The sequence below is a fragment of the Schistocerca serialis genome, chromosome 3 (genome assembly GCF_023864345.2).
Source record: "Schistocerca serialis cubense isolate TAMUIC-IGC-003099 chromosome 3, iqSchSeri2.2, whole genome shotgun sequence".
NCBI lineage: Eukaryota > Metazoa > Arthropoda > Insecta > Orthoptera > Acrididae > Schistocerca > Schistocerca serialis.
In genome coordinates, this window is record NC_064640.1 from 882,711,334 (window position 1) to 882,736,635 (window position 25,302).

General features: G+C 38.9%; 1 protein-coding gene across 4 annotated transcripts in view; it reads right to left on the reverse strand.

Moving 5' to 3' along the window:
- LOC126471109 (filamin-A) overlaps positions 1 to 25,302 on the reverse strand; it is a 531,904-nt gene that overhangs the window by 245,090 nt on the left and 261,512 nt on the right. For all 4 annotated transcript variants that reach the window (XM_050099189.1, XM_050099187.1, XM_050099188.1 and 1 more), the window contains 5 exons: positions 13,290 to 13,490; positions 13,043 to 13,180; positions 2,871 to 3,128; positions 2,463 to 2,653; positions 2,178 to 2,282 (listed from right to left, as the gene is read on the reverse strand). In XM_050099189.1, the coding sequence (XP_049955146.1) occupies positions 2,178 to 2,282; positions 2,463 to 2,653; positions 2,871 to 3,128; positions 13,043 to 13,180; positions 13,290 to 13,490 (893 nt within the window). The remainder of the gene's footprint in view (positions 1 to 2,177; positions 2,283 to 2,462; positions 2,654 to 2,870; positions 3,129 to 13,042; positions 13,181 to 13,289; positions 13,491 to 25,302) is intronic.

Consider the following 25,302-nt stretch of genomic DNA (forward strand, 5'->3'; position numbering starts at 1 on the left):
CTAAGGCTTTGCAAAAAGAAGTGTTGCTACTACTTCATGGGGCTGTTTTTTACTTACACACTATTTCATTTCATTATCTTATTGCTAGTGAAATGAAATAAAGAGTTTATTTAAATAAAAAAGTCCACTCTCACGAAATTCTGGGCAGCTGTGGATACCAGGATAAAAATCAAAAACCAATCAAAAGAGGCAACAAAATTTCCACAGAGCAGCCAAATCTTCAGAAGCGTACAGTGTGATCCAAAGTAATGTCAAACAATGTGATTCATCCCACATGTAGATCTTTAAACTGGAGGACATTATCCACAAAAGATGCCAAATGTATGAAGAACTATCCTTTTCTCTTCATTGATGATACAGAATCGGGCAACAATTGTTATTCGTTATACAGAAAATGGAAACCAAAGAAAGGGGGCTCCACAGCAAGTACTGCAGTTTAATTTAGAAACTGAAATGGACATTATAATTGATGACAGACAGGTTGTGCCTTATTGCCCTCTTTATGGCTCTGAGCACTATGGGACTTAACATCAGAGGTCATCAGTCCCCTAGAACTTAGGTTAGTTAGGTTTAAGTAGTTCTAAGGACATCACACACATCCATGCCCGAGGCAGGATTCAAACCTGCGACCGTAGCGGTCGTGCAGATCCAGACTGAAGCGCCTAGAACCGCTCTGCCACACCGGCTGGCCACCCTCTTTCAAAAATGTTTCATGTACACATCAATATTGCATACTGCAACTCTGTTGAATTGATTAAATACATTTGCAAATACAGCCTGAAAGTAGTGGCATGGCCACTTCCAGGTTAGCTATCAAAAAGTGTGACGAGTTATGACCATTGTTAGGATGAACTGTGTACGTAGAGGCAAAGATGATTCTTACTAGCTGAAAATGTGGATATAGGTGTAGGCTAGTAGCTGGATTGACAGAAAATTTTGTTTCTAAATAATAATAATTGCAGTGCAAATTGTTGTGCTCTTGTTTCACTTCGTTTGTGTACCATCAGATTCATCTCGAGATTCATTTTTTACATGTTATCATAAGGTTGATGACTTAATACAGCCGGCCGCGGTGGTCTAGCGGTTCTAGGCGCTCGGTCCGGAGCCGCGCGACTGCTACGGTCGCAGGTTCGAATCCTGCCTCGGGCATGGATGTGTGTGATGTCCTTAGGTTAGTTACGTTTAATTAGTTCTAAGCTCTAGGGGACTGATGACCGTACATGTTAAGTCCCATAGTGCTCAGAGCCTTAATACAGGTATTAAGTTCATACAGTTCTATAGGCCATAGAATAACTAGAAAAATTTGTCAAAAATCTCCTACCAGGAGAACAGCATCCCTCAAAGTCAGCTCATTTCTACGTGTCTCTTGTAAAGTGCGATACTGTGTTTCTAATGCCTTTTTGTGGACTGCAGTGCATTCTTCCTAAACAAGTTTGTGCTGCCTGAACACTTTCCCTCGATCAGAGCTTATGCTTATATTGCAAATCAAGCTGTTATGAAACCTGCATATTCAGTGGCACCTTCAAAACTAAGTATTTTTCATCCATTAACTAACTGTATGAATGCAGTATCTCAAGATACCATAGCCATACCACTTCTTTGCTGAATCTGTCAGCAAGATATATAGCAAAAATGTTTTTCCATTAAGATGTAGCGTAGTTTTGTATCTGTGTAAGTCACACAGCATTACATTTATGGTTGTAACATTCAACTATCACCTGGTGATGGCCTAAGAAGTTTCATAACATCAGGAAAGTGTTTTCTTTTTTTATACTTGTCCCAGCACTGCAGCCCTATCTTGTACTGTGCTGAGATAGTTTAGCTGTGTGCACAAGTGAGTGGTTACCCCCTATTCCCCATCTTAGATTCCGTTCAACTGAAAGTTCTTGAAAGATAGGGAACTACAAAATTGCTACTATTCGTTTTTTTTTCCTCTCTCTTCTGAACTCTCATGATGAAACACGAGTTTTATAAATTAGCCTAATGTTATTTCATTTCTTTACTTAGCATAATACATAGGGATATTAATTTTCCACTTGCAATCTAGCGATTGACAAAAACAGAAAATAAAATTAGAAACTAAAATAATTTTGCTGGTGGTTTTAGTTACATAAATTAGAGGAATTACCGACTATGAATAATTCAGTTTTTCCTTTTATTGTCATGCCCCTGTTTACCTGTATATCTAATGGTGCAGATCCTGCTCGTCTTGTATCCACTGTGAAATCCACTGGTTTTCCTTTTGATACAGATTTTTCAAGCCCTGGCCCATAACATTCAACCTGTATTTTAAAAATAAACGTAGTTTGATCATTCAGCCCTGGTATACAGTGTTACAGAAAGCATATTCAACATTATTCAGGGCGTTTACATAAAAATTACTGTTTAAAATATTACAAAAATTACAAACTTTTCTCATATGACAAATTATGAAGTGTCCATTATTAAGCTAAAAGACTCACTTTTTCTGGGAAATAATCAGTATTTGGCAATATCTGCGATATGTAGGGACTCTTTGGAATATCTTCATTGTCACACAAAATATGTACAGCATATTCACCAGGTGCTGTAGGATAATATTTAACATCTGCAGAACCATCACCATTGTCATTACATTCAATTTTGGCCTGCGATGGGCCCTCAATACTGAAGCCTGTAAAAGTTAATTGTTGAACATTACTTTCTTATTATCTAGTACAACGAACTTAGTCCTTACTGTACGTAATAAACAGTCCAAGAGAAACTTTTCTTAAAGTTGAGTTTTTATAGGCTATTAAAAAAGAAATTATTTCAATTAATAACGCTAAATTTTTCTTCTTATGGAAACATAATTGAGAAAAGGGAAAGAAGATATTTCTTAATGTTCCTACCTAATGCTCCAGTTTCACCATTTGTTTCAACTGTAAAGAGAGCTGGATACCCAACAACACCACCAGCAAGACCAGGTCCATATGCTCGTATCTGTGTCTCTTTATACGGACCAACATTCACCTCAAAAGGTGACCGCGGTATCTCTTGGCCAGCAAATGTCACCATCACTACATAACGTCCCTCCTTCCGAGGATGGTAAACTGCTTCATACACTGTTCCATCAACCTTCCTCAAATTAACTTGCTCATTAACCCCACCTGGAAGATATTTAGGAACATTTTCAATTTTTTGACATAAGTATATTATTTATGTAACATGGAAGTATGATAAAGAGAGTTGCTTTTTTCTGTCTTAATGTAGAACCTTTTCCATTCTAAAAGGAGATGAACATTTTTGGTTACGGCATAAATGCATACACTACATTCTAAATAACCAATCACATTTGGCATTGATAAAATTTACACATTCAACAGCAGCAGACCCTCTGAAAATTCTTAACCTGTACTAGCTGTTCAGTCACTGTCAAATTACATCAAAAACTTGCTCGCTTGAACTGAATTTTGGACAGTTAGTACTACAAACTAAAATTTGATCCCGACATTACGTATTCCACATCTAGTTTTTCATATAAACTGAGTAAGTTTGTATTACATAGTGCTGTGCTCTACAGTCTTCTCATTATGCATTTTCCATAACTTTTCTCAATAAGGTACTACAATCATTTTGCAACAATGGTCTGATAGCTTGCTTGCTGCCCACGTGTCACTTCCACAGCATAAGACGCAAGAGCGGGAAGAGGTGGGAGTGGGAGGTGTGATTGGGTGGGGGAAGAGAGGGGTTGGTCAGCAGACAGCACAGAGTGTGCAACACACAACCATCCAGAGAGCTCTGTCTGTTTGTCAACAGTGACCCCCCCCCCCCCCCCCCAATCACTTGCATATGCTGCCAAAACAGTGGAGAGAAGTCTAAATAACAGGCTGCAGAACACTTTCAGATCCCAATGTCTGATCTATCATTGATCAGTCCGAAGATCGAAAACAGAGGTAAGTCTGGCAAGTTGTTCATTTAGCAGCAACAGCATACACATGAGGACAGCCGAACATGAAGAAGTGGAGGACGTGCTGTTTCAGTGGTTTCAGCACATGCACCCACAGCAAATTTTGTTGTCTGGCCCCAGTCTTCAAGAAAAGGCTTGTGAAAGGGCCCAGTAAAAGAAAATTCCTAGGTTTGTGTGTTCTGAAGGCTGGCTATGATGATTTTAGAAAAGCCATAAAATCAGTGCTATCAGTATATGTGGGGAGGCACATCCAGTAAACAAGGAATATTTCATTGAGTGAGCATGGGAATTTCAAACCAAGCTCTCTCATTTATGTCACTCAGCCTCTACTATTGATTATATAGCCACTGAAGCAGCTAAGAAGTCAGCTAATGACGAACTGATAAAAAATGCAAATAACAAAAGTAAAGCTGCTTGGACTTCAGTTAAACATGAGACTGGAAATCAGGCAATACAATCAGTGATCAACTTCATAAACTCATACTTCACCAGTATTGCAAAAGACCTGCAGAGCAAATTTCCAAAAAGATCTGATATTCCAGTGCAAAATTACATAAAAACTTCAATGGTTCTGCTCCCCACTACTGAGAGAGAAGTAAGCAGTACCATAAAACAATTAGAAAACAAATCCTCAACAGGACTGGACCAAGTCCCCAGTTTGTGTGTTAAAAGAGTGTATAGACAGTATTAAAGCCCCTTTAATGGACATCATTAACCAGTCTTAAGACTGGCTGCTTCCCTGACTCCCTGAAACTAGCTAAAAATCATACCTCTTCACAAAAATGGTGATGTTGAAAACAGAAAATTACAGGCCAATTGCTTTACTTCCAGTATTTTCCAAAATAGTGGAGACTTTATGAAAATTAGACTTATCAGTTACTTAAATAAATATAATCTTCTCTGCAAGGAACAGCAAGTCTTCAGACCGGGCAGAAGCACTAAAACTGCAATTGCTCAGTTTACAAAAATTGTTCTGGAATCACTAGACAAGGACAGTTATGTAACGAATTTTCCTAGACCTATCATAGGCCTTCGATACTGTTGATCACAACATTCTTCTACAAAAGTTGGAGTCTCTGGAAATCAGGGGAGTGGTAAAAAAATAGTCCCAATCATACCTAAATAGCAGAATGCAGAGTGTAGAGTGTAGTAATGTCACATAGCACATCCAAATACGTGGTGAATCACTTATCTGACCCACAGTATGTTAATATAGGCATCCCACAAGGAAGTGTTCTGGGCTCAATATTGTTATTAATTGATGTTAATTATTTCCCACAATGTGTGGAGCATGGAGAAAAAGTACTTTTTTCTGATGACAGTAATATACTGATTACCAGCAAGACATCTCACCTGCTATTGGAAAAAGCCAATGAAGCACTAAGCAGATGTTTACCAATTGTCTACAGAGAACAGAGTAACTCTCAACATTAAGAAAACAAACAGCGTGTAATTTAGAATAAACAAGAAGCACAAGTCCATACATTTAAAACAACACAACACTTCAATAACAGCCAACTAAATTGGAATGAACATGTCATGATTATCTCAAAGAGGGTCTCCACAGTATGCTATGTGCTTAGAGTTCTTGCACCAGTATGTCATCTGTGTAAGGTCAGGTTACTTTGGTTATGTGCATGCCATCCTTAGGTACGGAATAATCTTTTGGGGAAATAGTACCCAGAATCTACAAACAGTTTTCAGAGTACAAAATAGAGCTGTAAGAATAACGACAAAACACAATAGATGGGCTCATTGCAAAGTATTATTTAAAAACCTACACCATCTGACTGTTCCTTGAGAGTTTATTTTTCAGACTGTAATGTATATCAGAAAAAATCTTTACCATTATAGCTTGAATAACACTATTCATGATCATAACACAAGGTTGAGTCATTTCCTCCATTGAGAATGTGCCCATACAGCGAGAAAGAGCCACAAAATTCCTTTGAGTGTGGATAGATGACACACTACAGTGGGACATACATTAAGATAAATTATTAAGTAAAATGAACAGTTTGTGCTATGCTTTTAGTATTTTAAGTAAAATCTGTGATATCAAAACACTAAAATGTGCCTACTTTGCATTAGTACACTCAATAATTACATACTGCATTTCCTTTTGGGGCTTCTCCCATAAGAATGTATTTATTATGCAGAAGTGAATAATTAAGACAATGAAACAAGTACCCCTGTCTTTCACCACTAAACATCTCTTTAAGGAGCTCAGTATTTTGCCAGTACCTTGTATCTATATTCATGAAACAGTGTGTTTTATTCATGAAAATCTCCATATACTTACAAAAAATAGAGATGTTCACTATCATAATACTTGTCATTCCAATGACATATTCATAGCTGATCAACGGCTACATAAAGGGCATAGTAGTGTAAGGCACAGGGAAGTAGTACTGTACAAGAAGCTACCTGAAAATGTCAGGTCTTGCCAGAAAGGATTCAGATCCAAAATAAAGTCAATCCTACAGAAGCACTGCTTCTATTCAGTGGAAGAATTTATGAATAGTAATCTAAAACAATTTTTGTAATGTATTTTACTGCATGTGTTAAAATATTACTTTCAACTGACTTATGTGACTATTCAGAGATATAACTGTTCCTTGTTATGGCTCATCTGCACTTATGATAACACAATGTAAATAGTGTTACTCTGTAATCATTATCACTTTGGACGAATATCTTCAATGAAAACCAAAGAATTGTTGGGAACACCTAGCATTTTTTTCCATTCACATATTATGTATTTATGTCTGCTAGTTCCACATCAACACACCTAGCATATTTATTTAAACAATATAAACTATCCTTTTTCATGTATGCAATATGTAGGCAGGTCTTTGTATTTATGTCTGTTAGTTCTACATCAAAATATCTATGCTTATTAAAGAATGTAAATGCCATGTGTTAAGAAAATATTTAGACTTCATTCCATAATTTGAACATTCACTGGTGATATCCAAGCAATTTATATTGTTTAAGGATGGATAAATAAATAAATTTAAAAAACCAAAGAGATATGTTTACTATGGATGAAGTTTGCATTTTCTTTAACTTGATGCCTGCAACAACACTATATCTTAAGGGCAAAAAATGTCAGGAAAACGCAGCAAGGAGAGATTGTTGGAACTGTTGTGTTTTAATTCAGATGGTTCTAAAAATCTCAAACCATTACCAACTGGAAAATAAAACAATCCACATTGTTTTAAAAATATCATTCTATTTAGTCTGCCATGCCACTACAAGAATAACAAAGCTTGGATGACCAAACCTCTCTTCTGTAGTTGGCTCTTTGAGGTTCAACAGCAAATGGCTGTGAAGGAGATAATTATTTGGCTAAGTTTGGACCACTGCTTGACACATCAGTTCGATGACCTAGAACTTCTGAACATAAAAGATGTCTTCTAACTAGTTGACAACATGAGCTGTCTGCAGCCACTGGATCAAGGAATAATCACCTCAATGAAGTATAATTACAGACGCCAACTTATGAAGACTGGCATCAGTTCAGTCGAACTGCAAGACTACATTGGAACATACTGCAAGCTACCTGCAACATGTCTGCTGCTTGGGATGAAGTTACAACAGATACTATATCTAACTTTTAAGAACATCTGGACAGCAACTGATATCACCACTGAAAATGAAGAGGGAACATATGATTCTACATCTGAACTTATAAGACAGATACAACTTGGATTCTGATGCTGCTCTTTTACAGGCTTGCACCTAGTTGGTGCCCTCTAGTGCCACCAATATGGAAGGATGGACACAGGCAGACATCATCATCTGTGCCGCTGAAGAACCAGTCATCAATTCTGCTGATGCAGAAGGAAATGCTAATGCTTTGTTGTCTGTGGAGGAACACTAAGATATGACACCACCACCCCAAAATAAAATTGCTGTTCTCGAGAGATTGTTGCCATTTCAGGTGCTCTGGATGTGATATCTTCAGTGTGTGCGATAATATTATATCCAACAGTCTGATGACAATTAATGATTTTTTCAGATTAATGTACTGAAATAACATGTGTCAGGGGTAAGAATTGTTATAAACTAAAACAAGTGTTCCGATTAAAACTTGGTGTGTTACAGAACACTATATTAAAGTGTTTCTTAAGATTATCATTTATTGCATTATATGATGTACTAATTAAATGGGTACAATAGTGTTCCAAATATATACATATCTGTATTGTATGAAAGAAACATGACGACAGGCATCTGACAATACGTACACATACTTTCATATAACAAAGGCCAGAAATACTGTTATAAATACACAGTATTCTTATTTTTATTTTTTTGTTAGAGGTCATGAAAATAGAGCACACTCACGACAAGAGAAAAAGTGCACCCAATGGTGATATTTATACATAAAACTTCATTAATTTAAACTTCATTACACCAATTTGGCTATTTTTTTGGTGTCTTAAAATTTAGTTAAATGTGGATCTATTTTATTTGGTTTACTTCTCCTTTCTTCAACTGGAGATACTAGGTATGGAAATGGCTGCTTCACCTGATGATGTACCAGTTAGATACTGTATCAAATACAAGAATGAACTGGTGCCCCTCTTCTGGCCTTGGCAGCCAGATACTGTGGTCAAGTGTGTGCAAGTTGCATTTGCACACAATGTGTGTGTGTGTGTGTGTGTGTGTGTGTGTGTGTGTGTGTGTGTGTGTGTGTGTGTGTGTGTGTAAGTGTCAGTCAAAATAATCACCAGTAGCAGCAATACGCCCTTCCAGTCTGGTATGGAATGACTGTTGCACACATGCTAGCATTTCAGCTAAGATGTCCAAGCAGAATGCAGTAACATGTCAATGCGTATCATTGGGAGTGTCTTTGAGCTTTCCCCACAGAAAAAAAGTAAACAGGTGTCAAATTTGGGGAACAGGCCGGCCAAGGTAGAGGTCATTTGCGTCCAATCCAAAGATCTGGAAACAATCTGTGAAGACATGCTGTAGTACTTCATGCACTACAGGCTGGACAGCCATCATGTTGATGCCACAGGTTCCTCCCAGTCTGCAGAGGAATTTCTTCTAGTATCCATGGAAGATGGTCTGATAAACTGCATTCAGTGTTTCATCCATGAAAAACAGGCCCAGGAGTTGATGGTTCACTATCCCACGCCACATGTTTACACTCCACGGACGTAGATGTTCCACCTGACAAAGCCAACAGGGATTGTCAACGGATCAATGGTGCACATTTCGGCAGTTTACCTGGCCATGATTGGTAAATGTGGCTTAATCACTAAACAAGATACATGATACATCTGGAGTATCCTGGCTTAATGCCCAAGTACAGAAGGTAAGATGATTCTCAATCATTTCCATGCAGCTCTTACTGGAGAGAGATGTAATAGGGATGGAATCTATGTCATTGGAGAATACATAGTACACTTGGACAGCTCTTGCCACTTCCTTGTGTGATTGCATTGGAGCTAATGGGCAGATCAACTGCAACAGCAGAGGGAACATTAATTTTCCCCTCTTCTGTCATCACTTGTTTCCTTCTGTAATGTTGTCTAGGTGTTACACTATCACTTTCACATAACTGGTTGAAGAGGTTGATAAATAATAGCCGAGATTGTTGAAATCTATTGGGATACCTTGCTGTACACACCATACAAGAATGAGCTGCATTTTTTCTACGCTCTCCATATACCATGAGCAACTCTGCTTTTTCTGCACTGGTAACTCCCATCATCCACTCACGATAAACTGCTTGGACTTTCACACACTAAACGACCAGCAAGTCACAGTGCACTCAATGAACCCATGATCACATAGTGAGCAAATGTGATAACATCAAACCTAGCAACTACATATGTTGAATGACACAAACAAGTGTTGGTGCAGAAACTTTTAAAAATATAATATCTCTAAAAGTACTTGCACTAGAATTCTGCAACAAACACTACTGATATTCTAGTTTATCCTAATTTTAGTTTCTTAATGTCAACAGGCATTGTTCTATTTAAAAAGTGTATGCTTCCACAAAAAATACACTTTTTAAGTATTACTACAATCTGTTTATTGGTTAACAACACAAGCCCCTGACTACCAATCCATTCTGTTAAAACTGCACATCAACAGCACTTTCCACTTCTGTAACATTTGTGATGCAAGTTTTAAGTGATTCATCCTGTATAGATAGGAAAGACAACATTTAGCACTCTGACCGTTCACAGGGAATTTACATCCTTACAAAATGCAGAAAGATTACCTGCAGTTAGTACAAACAGAGGAGGCTGACTTAACATAAATAAATGTTCCTCTCAAGGCTCCTCTAAACTGAGTTTGTAGAGGGGCTCATGCTGCATGCGCATGAAACCAATTTGTGGAATAGGCACCAGCGGAACAATGTTCTGTCTGATAAGCATCTTATCAGTATCTACACTGACAATACTGATATGTGTGGAGGCAATGAGTACAACATTTACACTCTAATAGTACCATACACCATCATCCTTATCAGGGCAGTTCAGCCATGTTTTGGGGTGAAATCTCATATGGCAGAAAAACACCCCTTGTGTAAATACGTGGCAGGATGACTGGTGTGAATTATCAGGATGGCATCCTCACATGCACTGTGGCTTCATTTGGTGAACATATTGGAGCAGGATTCATGCTGATGGATGACAATGTATGCCCCTATTATCACAATCTTGTGAACATCTTCCCAATGGAGCATAGAATTTGCTGGATGGAATTACTTCAATATTTTCCAGATCTCAACTACACCGCCATGCCATGCACATGCCATGCTAAAATGATCAGTTAGCAATCATCCTGTCCCACCAGAGGCCACTATGGAAGAATGGGCCAATATCTCACAGGCTTACCTGGACAAACTGGTAAGTAGTATGCCTAACTATATCCGAAAGTGTCTCCAACTACGAGGATGGCCAACTTTTTCATAAACAATGTGTATTCAAGGCAACAGTGAGAATGAATTTTAGTGCTTGTAGTGGAATTTTTTGCAAGGTTTCTTTTTATTTGTGTTTATCTAGTAAATGAGTTTTGTTTCCTATTATGTCCAGCACTCAACAATGAAACACAATGCAACATTTATTTTGACTGCTGTAAAATGTTGTAAACATATGAAAAGACCTGTGATTTACAGTGGAATAACCACATAAATTTAGTTAAAGGAAGCAGATGCTATACAGATACACTGCAAGAATCCTAGGGAGCATAATTCACCCAAAAATGAGGTAGCTTAGAAACCCTTTATCAAGCAATTCTGAAATATTGTCTGTTAGGGAATATTACTATGTTGGAATAATAGAAGAGGTATAGAGAAGGTTCAAAGAAGCTATTCACTTACTATTAATGTTTATTATTGGTTTTAATTATATAATTATGAACAGGCACTAATTTCACCACTTTCACATCCACATTGCTGCCACAATGAAAGAAAAGTAAAATGCAATAATAAGACAAAGAAGGAGAAATTTGCATACATCACACACATGGTGTCTTCATTCTGACTGCTGATTTTTACTCTTATTACATTCGTTCATTCATTCATTCATTCAATGTGTTTCACTAATTCCCTAATGAAAGAGCCTCAAAGGCTGTGGAATTAGTCAAGCTATACATTAACAGGTGGAAGGAAGGGTTGATGGAAAAAGATCTGGATTTAATGTCTCATCAATCATGACATCATTACACAGAACAAATTCATATTGGATGAGAATGGGGAAGGGAATACAGCCATGTCCTTTCACAGGAACCAGTCTGACATTTACCTTAAGTGATTTGGTGGAAAACTTTGAAGCACCATCCTCTCTAATGTACGTCCAGTGCAAACTTCTGTAGAATCAATACTTTTTCACCTTAGCTGCATTGCTCCAAGGGGTTTTGTCACAACAGTAATGAGTGAAATTATGCTAGCAGTCCTGTCTGTATGTCAAAACAAAGATATTTCTAAGTGCAAAGCAGGCAGAACAATCTTTTTGATTAACTTATCCAGGTGCCGGTGCCTCCTCCAAATATTATCCATCTGGATGCCTAGAAAATTCACACACGGAGCCTCATCTAATTTCTACATCTGATCATCACAAGTCATTTTTATTTATTTGAAATTGCATGACATGTGTCTCTGTAAGATTACGTATTAAATTGTTTACAGTGAACTAGTTGTAAACCTGTTCTACTATTCTCCTGGTTGTGTATGGTGTGGGTGAGTTTGGGCCCTTTATCAGTATCAGCCAGTCATTAGCAAACACCAGTTTTTGAAGAGTCCTGCAATGAACTGGGTAAATCAATTATGTAGGTCAACAACAGGAGCATGCCACATACCGAGCCTTACAGGACACTACATTTAATGTTTCCTGACTCCCAGTTTACTCCTACTCCTGTGACATCACTGTTAATGTGTCCCTCTGCTTTTTGTCGTTTGTATAAGGCGACATCCATGCAATAGAATAACACCATACAGTTCTAGTTTTCCTAGTAGAATTTTATTATCTCTACCATCAAAGGACTTGGCAAGGCCACGGAAAATGCCAACATAATGATTTTTCTTGCTTAGTTCTACCATAACAGAGTTTGTAAGACCACACAACACCAACTCTACTTCAATCACGGATATCAGATGAACACACGAATAATAGAAGTGATGAAACACAAGATGAATGATTATGTGAAATGAAGTTTACAGGTCAACCAAGAATGTTGACTTTTAGTATTTTTCAGCATTTTAAGAGAGCAAAACAGCATTAAACCAAAAGGAATCTGTTCTTTTTTCCCCCTCTTTCCACTATAAATACCTTTTCTTTAATATAAATAAAGTCTGTTTATCTGTAATAAGACTGACAATTTTGATCTGCATCAACATAGCAATATAAAAGGAACAATAATTCTTGACTGATGATTGCTTCAGGAATATCATCTGGCTGTTGTTTGTTATTGCTCAGAGATGAAAATTAATTTCAAATAGCTTGAAGTTTATGAGGGCACTATAAATGATTTACAATGTTGAAAAAATATTTTTTTATTCTACAGGGAAATTGTTAAACATAAATTAATCAGTGGTCATGATCAAAAAATTTGTTCAGGTAACTCAAAGAAAACATATGGAAGTACCTGGTCCTATTATTCGAACTGCAGGTGTTCCTTCCCCAGCACCTTCTGTATAGATCTTGAATGTTGCATCATCCCCCACTCTTACACCTGAAGGCTGCAGTCCACGTCCAGATGCCCTTACTTTCTTCGCATCAGAAACTGGGAAAAAAACAAATAAAATGAGTATGTAAACAAGAATCACAGAAGCTCACTTTAAGTTTATTAATAAATTGTTTATCTTAAAACAATTCTAAACCATCACTCATACCTGGTGAAACTCTTACACCAAATGGACTGTTCGGAATCGGCTTCCCAGCAAAGAACACATTCACAGAATGCAGACCAACTGCAGATGAAACATATTCACACCTCCAAAGATCTGGTGAAATCTGTCTAACCTTTACAGGCACAGAGTTTTTAGCACCTGCAGGGTCAAGAATAATAACCTCTGGAACTCCACGACCTGCATCTGGAATGATAAATTTGGTAAAGATGAACAAAACCATTTCCATTAACAAGAAATTAATGAAAACTTTAACAGCACAAGATTTCATCCAAAAGTTTTGGTTAAAAATGGCACTATTTCAATTTGAAGCAAGATTTTAGTCTGAGATAAATACAAACACCATACTGCATATTCAGATGTATAACTGGCATTGGAATTCACCCCTCACCCCAGCAAATAAACTATATCTGTTCATGTGCACACAGTGTGTGGGGTAATTTATGAGTCATACACAAAATTTCAGGAGAACTGCCAGATGTTTGTAACTTCGTGCCACAATATTTTAACGCAGAGTCTTCTAGCCATTTTCAGGTGATACTGGCGAAAACTCGCTGAGCTCTGGTATTTAAGGACACATCAGCACATGCATGGTGGAGTCATTTGGCATTGCGCTTGCGCTACTTGAGCATGTTCGATTCTGCTGCGCCGCGCACCCTCTGTGGTGAAAACTCGCCGCATCGATACCAATTCGATTGTCTTCCCATGGTTCCAGCACAGAACTACATCAGCTATGGAGGACACAAAGTTTTTCGACGATTGTATTCCATGCCAAATTCAATTGGAAACCGCCGTCACGATTAATAAGAGACTCATTGTCGTACAGCTATATTTCCATGGATTCATTAATAATTGAAGTTCAAAAGTTAGACGTATGGGACACAATTTTTGTCTCACTATAATTCATGATGGCAGTTATAAGAGTCGAGGGACATGAAAGGGAAGCAGTGGTTGGGAAGGGAGTAAGACAGGGTTGTAGCCTGTCCCCGATGTTGTTCAATCTGTATATTGAGCAAGCAGTAAAGGAAACAAAAGAAAAATTCGGAGTGGGTATTAAAATTCATGGAGAAGAAATAAAAACTTTGAGGTTCGCCGATGACATTGTAATTCTGTCAGAGACAGCAAAGGACTTGGAAGAGCAGTTGAATGGAATGAACAGTGTCTTGAAAGGAGGATATAAGATGAACATCAACAAAAGCAAAACAAGGATAATGGAATGTAGTCTATTTAAGTCGGGTGATGCTGAGGGAATTAGATTAGGAAATGAGGCACTTAAAGTAGTAAAGGAGTTTTGCTATTTGGGGAGCAAAATAACTGATGATGGTCGAAGTAGAGAGGATATAAAATGTAGGCTGGCAATGGCGAGGAAAGCGTTTCTGAAGAAGAGAAATTTGTTAACATCCAGTATTGATTTAAGTGTCAGGAAGTCATTTCTGAAAGTATTCGTATGGAGTGTAGCCATGTATGGAAGTGAAACATGGACGATAAATAGTTTGGACAAGAAGAGAATAGAAGCTTTCGAAATGTGGTGCTACAGAAGAATGCTGAAGATTAGATGGGTAGATCACATAACTAATGAGGAAGTATTGAATAGGATTGGGGAGAAGAGAAGTTTGTGGCACAACTTGACCAGAAGAAGGGATCGGTTGGTAGGACATGTTCTGAGGCATCAAGGGATCACCAATTTAGTATTGGAGGGCAGCGTGGAGGGTAAAAATCGTAGGGGGAGACCAAGAGATGAATACACTAAGCAGATTCAGAAGGATGTAGGTTGCAGTAAGTACTGGGAGATGAAAAAGCTTGCACAGGATAGAGTAGCATGGAGAGCTGCATCAAACCAGTCTCAGGACTGAAGACCACAACAACAACAACAATAATTCATGACATGACCAGTGGAAATACAGTGTTCAGCGATGGCGGACTTACAAGGCTGAAGAAGGCAAGTACGCCTGTGATGAAACCGCAAGAAGACAATTGAATTAATATCGATGCAACAAGTTTTCACCATGGAGGGTGCACAGCGCAGCAGAATCGAATGCACTCAAGTAGCGCACACAAAATGCCAAGTGAATCCACCACACATGTACTGGGGAGGCCTTAAATACCGAGCTCAGGGAGTTTTCGTCAGTATCATCTGAAGATGGCCAGAAGACTCTGCGCCGAAATATTGTGGCAGTAAGTTACAAACATCCGGCAGTTCTCCCGAAATTTTGTGGAACAGTATGTACCCCGGGAAAGTTTGAAATCTCACATACACAAAATTGTTTTAACTATGCGAAATTCAGCATGGAATAAAGACAATATTATGAAAATGATAGATTGCTATTCATCGTATAAAGGAGATGTTGAGTTGCAGACAAGCACAATGAAAAAAACTATTACACATTTTCACATTCAGCCAAAATGCTTTCTTTTGAACTAGAAAACACACACATATTCACGCAAGCATAACTTGCACCCATATGACCATTGTCTCTGTTCACCAAGGCTGGACTGTGAGCAACTGCACCTGATGGGAGAAGCAAAATGTGAGTGGGGGGTCTTCTTCTTGTCCTTGTCTGCTACTCAACATCCCTATTTGGTAAGGAGCAATATATCCTTTTCATAATACTGTCGTTATTCCATCCTGGATTTTCCAGTGTTTGATTTTGACTAGCAACTTCTCTTCCATCCCACAACCCAGTGTTGTTTTCCTTTGTTACTATTCTCTTTTCTTTACTCAGTGTCCACACTTTTCTTTCTCTTATTTCCTGTGTTTTACCTATCACCTTCCGAACCCCCACAGGATTTGACTAACGAGACATTTGATACAGTGTGGCTCATCAGTGCACAACACATAACTACATGACCATGCTGATTGTGGTACAGCAACTCATTTCCCACATTATTCCTGCTGATATAATTAACCCTAGAACTTCAAAGTTATCACTACTCCTACCTCACTCCTGTATTTTCACATATTATTTTCCATATGTTGCCACATGAACTTGTTCAACCTAAGCCTTCAAACCCCCCCTCCCCCCTTTCTTTTCTCTTATTCCAGCACGCACATACTAACCTTGCCTAATCCACTCATATCTGCTGTCCCCCCTCTTTATACACATCCACCCATGAACCTGCACCAACCTGCACCCCGCATTCTTGTCTCTGTCTCTTTGATCGCATTGTGTTTTCCTGCTGAATTTAGTTCATTTTCACCTTTCACTATCAGCCCTACTCCCTCAGGTTTCATCTTTTTTTCCCCAATACTTCGTATGTTCCTTCGTTTTTATGATTTTTACCCACATATTGTTAGATACTGTAAATATTTTAAGAGTTTTTTTGCACATATTTTTACACCTTTGTATCTTCCACCATGGATCCTTGCTCCTTCCATCTGCACCAATACAGAAAAGTTTCCTTAACTCTAGCCAGAAACCAGTCCCACATACTGTTCCTGCATTGTTACTTAGCTCATGGATTCCCCCCCCCCCCCCCCCCCCCCTGTCCCTAAAAGGCCTTACCATCAAATTACCCATTTCCAGCTGCAACCTCTTCTACCACAATGACATATAGCTGTTCAAATTTTGCCAAGCCATAGCCCTCCCCAACCTAGTCCTGAAAAACCATGTAACTCGGGCCCAAACCTCCTTACAATACCTCATCTCCATCCATAAAATACTACTGCTCTGCAATCCCAAATTCCTGCATCCCATCTCTCACATTGACACTCTTGCCCTTCAGGAACTAGAGCAGCATGCATAATGCCACCTCAAATACTCTCCAATCTGTTTACCTTCTACTCCCACCTTGGGCATCCACCATCTCTACAACAACAACCTCCCAAGCTCCTCCACATCCTTTTAGTCAGCAAACCATGCCTTACACACCTACTACATGTACCACAACCTCAGAAACTCACTCCCACCACAATACAGTATTCCAAACCCACACAGACCTAAAAAACAGTCATGAACCTTTCCTCCAAAATCCTTAGTCCCAGAGAAGTATCAGTCCTTTCCAAAAGCCTTTTGCTCCACTACCAAATTTAATCATGCTGGACTTGTTAAAGACCTTCTCTCCATCTCCCGGTCCCTACAGTGGAAACTTTTTCGCCACCAACACTACCAGACTCAAGATAAAGCCAATGCTGAAACCTGTTTGACTAAGTTCACTCCTCTGTCCAACTGTGATGCATTCCCACAGCCCCCCAACTGACCCCCTTTTAATATTCCAGACTATCTCAAAGTCAAATCACACCACACCATCATTCCCCAAATCCCTCGACACAGAATCTAATCTTGCACCCCCAGAAAGAACAACAATCCACCACCTAAAACTGCTCCCAACCATGTTGTACAACATGCTGACAAAGGCTCCATCACTGACTTTATCTTCACCCACAATTACTTTACATGACAAACAAATCCATGGTACAGTAATGGGCATCCACATGGTCCAGCCTATGCCAACCCATTCATGGGCCAGGTAGAGGCATTCTTTCCACCCAGAATCCCAAACCCCTCACCTGGTTCAGATTCATTGATGATATCTTTGTGATCTGGATTGATGGTGAAGACACACTATCCACATTCCTCCAGAACCTCAAAACCTTCTCTCTTATTCTCTTCACCTGGTCCTCCTCAACCTGACAAGCCACCTTCCTCGATGTGGACCCCCACTTTAAAGATAGCTACACCAGTACCGTCATCTATATAAAACCTACCAACCACCAACAATACCTTCACTTCAACAGTTGCCACCTATTCCATACCAAGAATCTCCTTCCAAAGAGCCTAGTCACTCGAGGCTGTCTTATCTGTAGTGACAAGCAGTCCCACTCCGAATATCATCCTCTCAGTCTTACACAAAAATAGATCTTCCATGCCTCGTCTCTCCACTCCTTACCAACACCCACATTCCCACCATCCAGCTACAAAGCAGCATTCCCCTCATGACTCGGTACCACTAGAGATAGGAGCAGACGATTCACATTCTCTGCCAGAGTTTTGATTATCTCTCTTTATGCCCTAAATGAGGAACATCTTAGCCACTATCCTTTCTACCCCTGCTGTAGTGGTAGTCTGCCACCCGTCGATCCTACACAAGATCCTTGTCCATCCCTACTCCTCCCCTGCTCCCAATCCCTTGCCCCATGACTCATATACCTTTGAAAAACCTAAATGAAAGACCTGTTCCATACACTGCCACTCACTCCAGTCCGATCACAGGCATTTCCTATCCCATCAAAGACAGGTCTACCTGTAAAAGCAGTCATGTGCTTTACAAACTAGGCTGCAACCACTGTGTTTCTTTCTACATGGGCATGACCACCAACAAGCTGTCTGTCCTCACAAATGCCCACTGACACTGTGGCCAAGAGACAGCTGGACGACCAACTGCTGAATATGCTACCCAACACAATGTGCTGAACCTCAGTGACTGCTTCACAGTCTAAGTCATCTTTATCCTTCTTACCAACAACAGCTTTTCTCAGTTACCAGTTATGCAACCGAGAACCCTCACTGCAATATTTCCTACGTTCTCATACCAACATCAGCATCCACTGCAAGTACTACAACAGTTACGAAGGAGGTGAGAAAACTTTGATTTCATGGTCGAGCGGCTGCTCGTAAGCCACACATCAAACCAGTAAATGCCAAACGACACCTCGCTTCATGTGAGGAGCAATAAACATTGGACGACTGAATAGTGGAAAAACGTTATGTGGAGTGAAGAATCACGGTACACAATGTGGCAATCTGATGGCAGGGTATGGGTGTGGCGAATGCCCAGTGGACGTCATCTGCCAGAGTGTGTAGTGCCAACAGTAAAATTTGGAGGCGATGGTGCTATGGTTTTATTTTATTTACACGTCAAATTCCATAGGACCAAATTGAGGAGCAAATCTCCAAGGTCATGGAACGTGCAGTACATGAAATTACAACATAACAGTAACAGTAGATAAAATGAAATGTTTATGAACCCGAAAAAGGTCAGTCCATAAGTTTAAGTAAATGCAACAATACAACAAGAATGAGTTTAATTTTTCAAGGAACTCCTCGACAGAATAGAAAAACTCTTCAGTTTTGATTTGAAAGTGCGTGGATTACTGCTAATATTATTGAACTCGAGTAGTAGCTTATTGAAAATGGATGCAGCAGTATACTGCACAACTTTCTGCACAAGACTTAAGGAACTCAGATCCAAATGCAGGTTTGATTTATGTCGAGTATTAACTGAGTGAAAGCTGCTTATTCTTGGGAATAAGCTAATATTGTTAAGAAGAAATTACAGTGTGATATATATATATATATATATATATATATATATATATACACACACACTGTAATTTCTTCTTAACAATATTAGCTTATATATATATATATATATATATATATATATATATATATATATATATATATATATATATATAGACACACACTGTAATTTCTTCTTAACAATATTAGCTTATATATATATATATATATATATATATATATATTTTTTTTTTTTTTTTTTTTTTTTTTTTTTTTAACCAAGCTAGTAATCAGCAAACAGAAATATTTCAGAGTTACCCGTACTTCTAGAGGGCGTATCATTTATATAAATAAGGAACAGGAGTGGCCCCAACACAGATCCCTTGGGCAACCCCCACTTGACCGTACCCCACTCAGATCCCACATCACAGCCATTCTCAACATTGTGAATAATGACCTTTTGCTGTCTGTTGCTAAAGTAAGAGGTGAACCAATTGTGAGCTACTCCCTATATTCCACAATGGTCCACCTTCTGGAGCAATATTTTGTGATCAACACAATCAAACACCTTAGTTAAATCAAAAAATATGCCTAGTGTCCGAAACCTTTTGTTTAACCCATCCATTACCTCACAGAGAAAAGAGAATATAGCATTTTCAGTTGTCAAACGACTTCTAAAGCCGAACTGTACATTTGATAGCAAATCTTGTGATCTAAAATTATAATTATCCTATCATACACAGCCTTTTCAATAACTTTAGCAAACACTGATAGCATAGAAATAGGTCTAAAATTATCTTCATTATCCCTTTCTCCCTTTTTATAAAGCAGCTTTATTACTGAGTACTTTAATCGCTCAGGAAACTGACCATTGCTAAAAGAAAAATTACAAACATGGCTAAATACAGGACTAAAATGTGCAGCACATTCTGCTAGACACTCCATCATAATCATGACAGCCCTTAGTCTTCAGTGATTTAATTATTGACTCAATCTCTCTCTTATCTGTGTCACTGAGGAGTATTTCAGACATCAATTTCGGAAAGGCATTTGCCAAGAAAGTTTTACGATTTCCTGTAGAAACTAAATTTTTATTTAATTCATCAGTGCTCAGAAAATGGTTGTTAAATACTGTACATATATCTGATTTACTAGTAACAGAAATATTTTTACTGCGGACTGACTATATCGTCCACCTAGTGCTGCCGAACAGACACTTCCTTCACAACTGACCATATGGTTTCAATTTTATCCTGTGAATTAGCTATTCAATTTGCATACCACATACTCTTTGCCTTCCTAATAACATTTTTAAGCACCTTACAATACTGTTTGTAATGGGCTACTGTAGCCTGATTGTGACTACTTTTAGCATTTTGATGTAATTCCCGCTTTGTTCTACATGATATCCTTATCCCACTAGTCAGCCATCCAAGCTGCCTATTACTGCTAGTACCCTGTTTAGAACATTCTAATGGAAAGCAACTCTCTAAGAGCATGAGAAATGTAAAGGTTTACAAAACCCTATTGCTGTTGGATTAACTTTCGTACATGGTTTGTAATTAAATGTGACATTTGTTTGAGTATTAAAGCCTTTTAGTGCTAAAATTTGTGCATCATGATCTGAAAGGCCATTCACCCTTTTACTAACAGAATGCCCATCTAATAATGAAGATGGAATGAAAATATTGTCTATGGCTGTGTTACTGTTTCCCCGCACCCTAGTTGGAAAAAACACAATCTGCATCAGATCATATTAATTTATGAGATCTACCAACATCCTTTTTCTTACACTATCATATACAAAATTTATATTGAAGTCACCACATACAAATAATTTCTGGTACTTCCTACAAAGTGAATCAAGAACCCTCTCCAGCTTGAACAGAAATGCTCGGAAGTCAGAGTTAGGGGACTTATAAACAACAACAATTAGAAGTTTAGTTTCACTAAATTCAACTGCCTCTGCACAACATTCAAATATCTGTTCAGTGCAGTGCCGTGAAATGTCTGGACTCAAATGGAATACTCATTTTTTTATTTTTTTTATTTTATTTTTTTTTTTCCTCCGTACATAGCCACTCCCCCACCCCCCCAGAAACTCCTTGAAAAACAGCCAGCTAATCTGTATTCTGGTAAAGGAAACTTCTGAATTATCAAATTATTTAAGTGGTGCTCTGATATACCAATAATTTCAGAGTCAACGTCTATATGCTAAATCCTTCTCAACTTGGAAACATTACAGCCTCTGAAAGTGAGCCCTTAGTTACAGGAACCTCCTTTAATCAAGTATACCTACCAGCTGACTTCAATCTAAAAAAGTCGCAATTCTAACACCAACTACTACAGGAATTTTTCCCCGAGTGATCCCACCACCACCAGTCACTACACTGTCACCTATAAGCTATTCCAGCCTCCCATTCCCATACCTATTGAGGTGCAGGCCATGCCTAGTGAATACCAATCTAGCGATGGACCCAACTGGCACCACCGAGATGTGACCCATGCCCTCTGCCAACAGCACCTTCCCCAGCCCCACGTTAACCCTCCTAACAGCTGCATTAAGATGAGGTCATTCATGACGCTGAAACAGTTGCACGAAATACACATTAGTGCCACCAGTTTGAGTAGCTATCTTTATCAGGTCACCACCCACATCATATTCCTCAACCCTATCAAGACTGTTCTCGGCTCCACCCACTATAACTACCTGATCCTCCTTTGTAAAATTCCTACATAGCTCCCCTATGTTATCAGTCACTTGAGCCAATCCTGCACTAGACTTCACAACGCTGGTGACCTGGTATTCACTCCCCAACACTTCCTGCAACTGCTGGCCCACACCTCTACCATGCAAACTACTAGCAGCAGAACCACCTCCTTTCTGTTAGACTATGCAGCTGACATAGGCCTCCTAACTGCTGAGGACTGCTGCATGTTCCTACATCTACAGCTACACGAGGCTCCTCTCTAGCCAACTCTGACAGTTGGTCAAATCTGTTGCATATACGCAAAGTATAACTGTCTGAATACCTCCTCTTCCTACCTGCCCTCTTGCCAACTGCCAGTTCCCATTCCCCACCACCCTTCACCCTCCTCAACCTATCTAGTTCCTCCTTTGCACATTGTAACTGCACCTGAAGGGCACAGATCTTATGTTCCTGCTCATCTATCAACTTATTTCCACTACAGATTATTCATTCCCAGGAGAAGATCTCACTAGAATGCCCACTGGCTTCCCCACTGCATTCCCCCCAAAGAAAATACTTTGAACAAATCCCACACTGTAACCCACTACTCACAAACCTACGACAGAGCCCACACTTCTCACTCGTGATAAAATTTTACAGTTACTGAAAAAACTATATTTCTACACTACCAAAGCTCAGTTACACCAGTAGAACTATTTATAGAACTAACAATAGCGGTCTTGAAATTCTCTGTCTACTAAGAAAGCAACTACTTGTATTAATAGTACTACACCACAGCTAATACCAATACCAACAAAACTTCACAAAATTATTAGCTAAAATCAAAAATTCAAATGGCCACTGGAACACTCAACAAAGTTAAAACATTGAATGAAAATTTTACTGACATATTTCACTAGGAACAATAAGACACATCAACTGAAAACTAATGCACAAAATTTACCAAATGACTTCAGCGCACAGAAACACTAAAAAACAGATCGAGTGAATGTTTCCAAAAGTTTATTAAATCCTTATTTCACCACAAACAGCACAAAACACCGCTGAAAACCATTAAATTTGATAATTGTATAACAGTGCACAAATAAGTTTGTCGGTACTTAGCTTTATAACCACTACAGCTGCACTGCACCCCACAAAATGTAAACACACTACTGAGTCACGAGGCTCAGACGTGGTTGTGTTTTTCATGGAGGGGGCTTGCACCCCTTGTTTTGCATTGGGCTATCACATTGAAGGCCTACATTGATGTTTTAAGCACCTTCTTGCTTCCCATTGTTGAAAAGCAACTGCATCTTTCAACACAATTGAGCATCTGTTCATAACGCACGACCTGTGGCGGAGTGGTTACACAACAGTAAGATCCCTGTAATGGACTGGCTTGCACAGAGCCCTGACCTGAATCCTATATCCTATAGAACACATTTGGCATGGTTTGGAATGCCGACTTCGTGCCAGGCCTCACCAACTGACATCGATACCTTTCTTCAGTGCAGCACTCTGTGAAGAATGCGCTGCCATTCCCCAAGAAACCTTCCAGCACCTGATTGAACGTATGCCTGTTAGAGTGGAAGCTGCCATCAAGGCTAAGGTTGGGCCAACACCAAATTGAATTCCAGCATTACAGATGGAGGGTGCCACAAACTTTTAACTCATTTTCACCCAGGTGTCTGGATACTTTTGATCACACAGTGTATCTAGACACAATGTTGCAAAGTAATATGAAGTGGAATAAGCACATAAGGTCTGTAGTAGGGAAGGCAAATGGTCAACTTTAGTTTATTAGGAGAATTTTGAGAAAATGCAGTTCATCTGTAAAGGAGATCACATATAGGACACAAATGCGACCCATTGTTGAGTACTGTTAGAGTGTTCGGGATCCGCACCAGGTCGGATTAAAGAGAAATGTAGAAGCAGTTCAGAGGCAGGTTGCTAGATTTGTTACTGACAGGCTGAGACAACATGCAAGTCTTATGCAGATACTTCAGGAACTCAAATGGGAATCACTGGAGGGAAAACATTTGTTCTTTTTAAGGAGCACTATTGAGAAAATTTAGGAACTAGCAATTGAGGCTGAATGCAGCCACCAACATACATTTCATGTATGATCTTGAAGATGCGATTAGAGAGATTAGGGCTCGTATGGAGGCTTACAGAGAGTCATTTTAGTCATTTTTTCACTGTTTGCAAATGGAACAGAAAGGAAATGACTGGTGGTGGTACAGGGTACCCTCTGCCATGCACCATACAGTGGCTTGCAGAATATGTATATGTACTTTGATCCCACTGTGTCCCTGCATGCTCTCAGAAGCAGTTTTACATCACAACTTCATAAAATGTCAGTTTCAAGCCAGGTCAATCTAGACAAAATTCTCGAGCTTTTGACAGCCATAACTATTACCATCAAAGCTACTGACAGGTAGGATAAGCATGGTGTGCCTTATACAGACAAGATAATAGCATCCAGAACATTCCAGATATGTCTTAGGTCCCCTTTACAACTGGATTGTTTTCGAAAATCGACAACACGTTATCCATTATGATAATGGCTTAGTATATTTCAAAATGCACAGTTGCTTATCATTAGCAGTCCACACTGAACGGTATGTTACCCTAAAAGTGGCTAGGTGACAGTTCACAGGATAGGCAAGGATATACTAATTTCCATAGAATGGTGCTTAGAAAATCACTGTGATATCCAAACCAATCTGCAGACTGAGGACAGTTTTATTTGTTATCTGGGCTGAACTTGCAATTGTTTCACCAGTGTGCTTAACGGGTAAGATGAATTTATTATTTGGGAAGTAATAATTCTGTGGTCAAATTAACTGCTGGGAAGTTTAACTACTCTCCGACATACATAAACAAATATAATTTCATTGCTTCCAAGTACCTAATTTTGACTCTGTGTCTTCTCTAAATTTTGGAGGGGCTCATCTCCCATCTACAACACAGGTGAAGAAATCTGCAGCAATAGACATCAAAGAAGAATTTAAATGTCCCGTTTAGATCCTCCTCCTAAGTCCAAATCACAGAAATACTGATAAT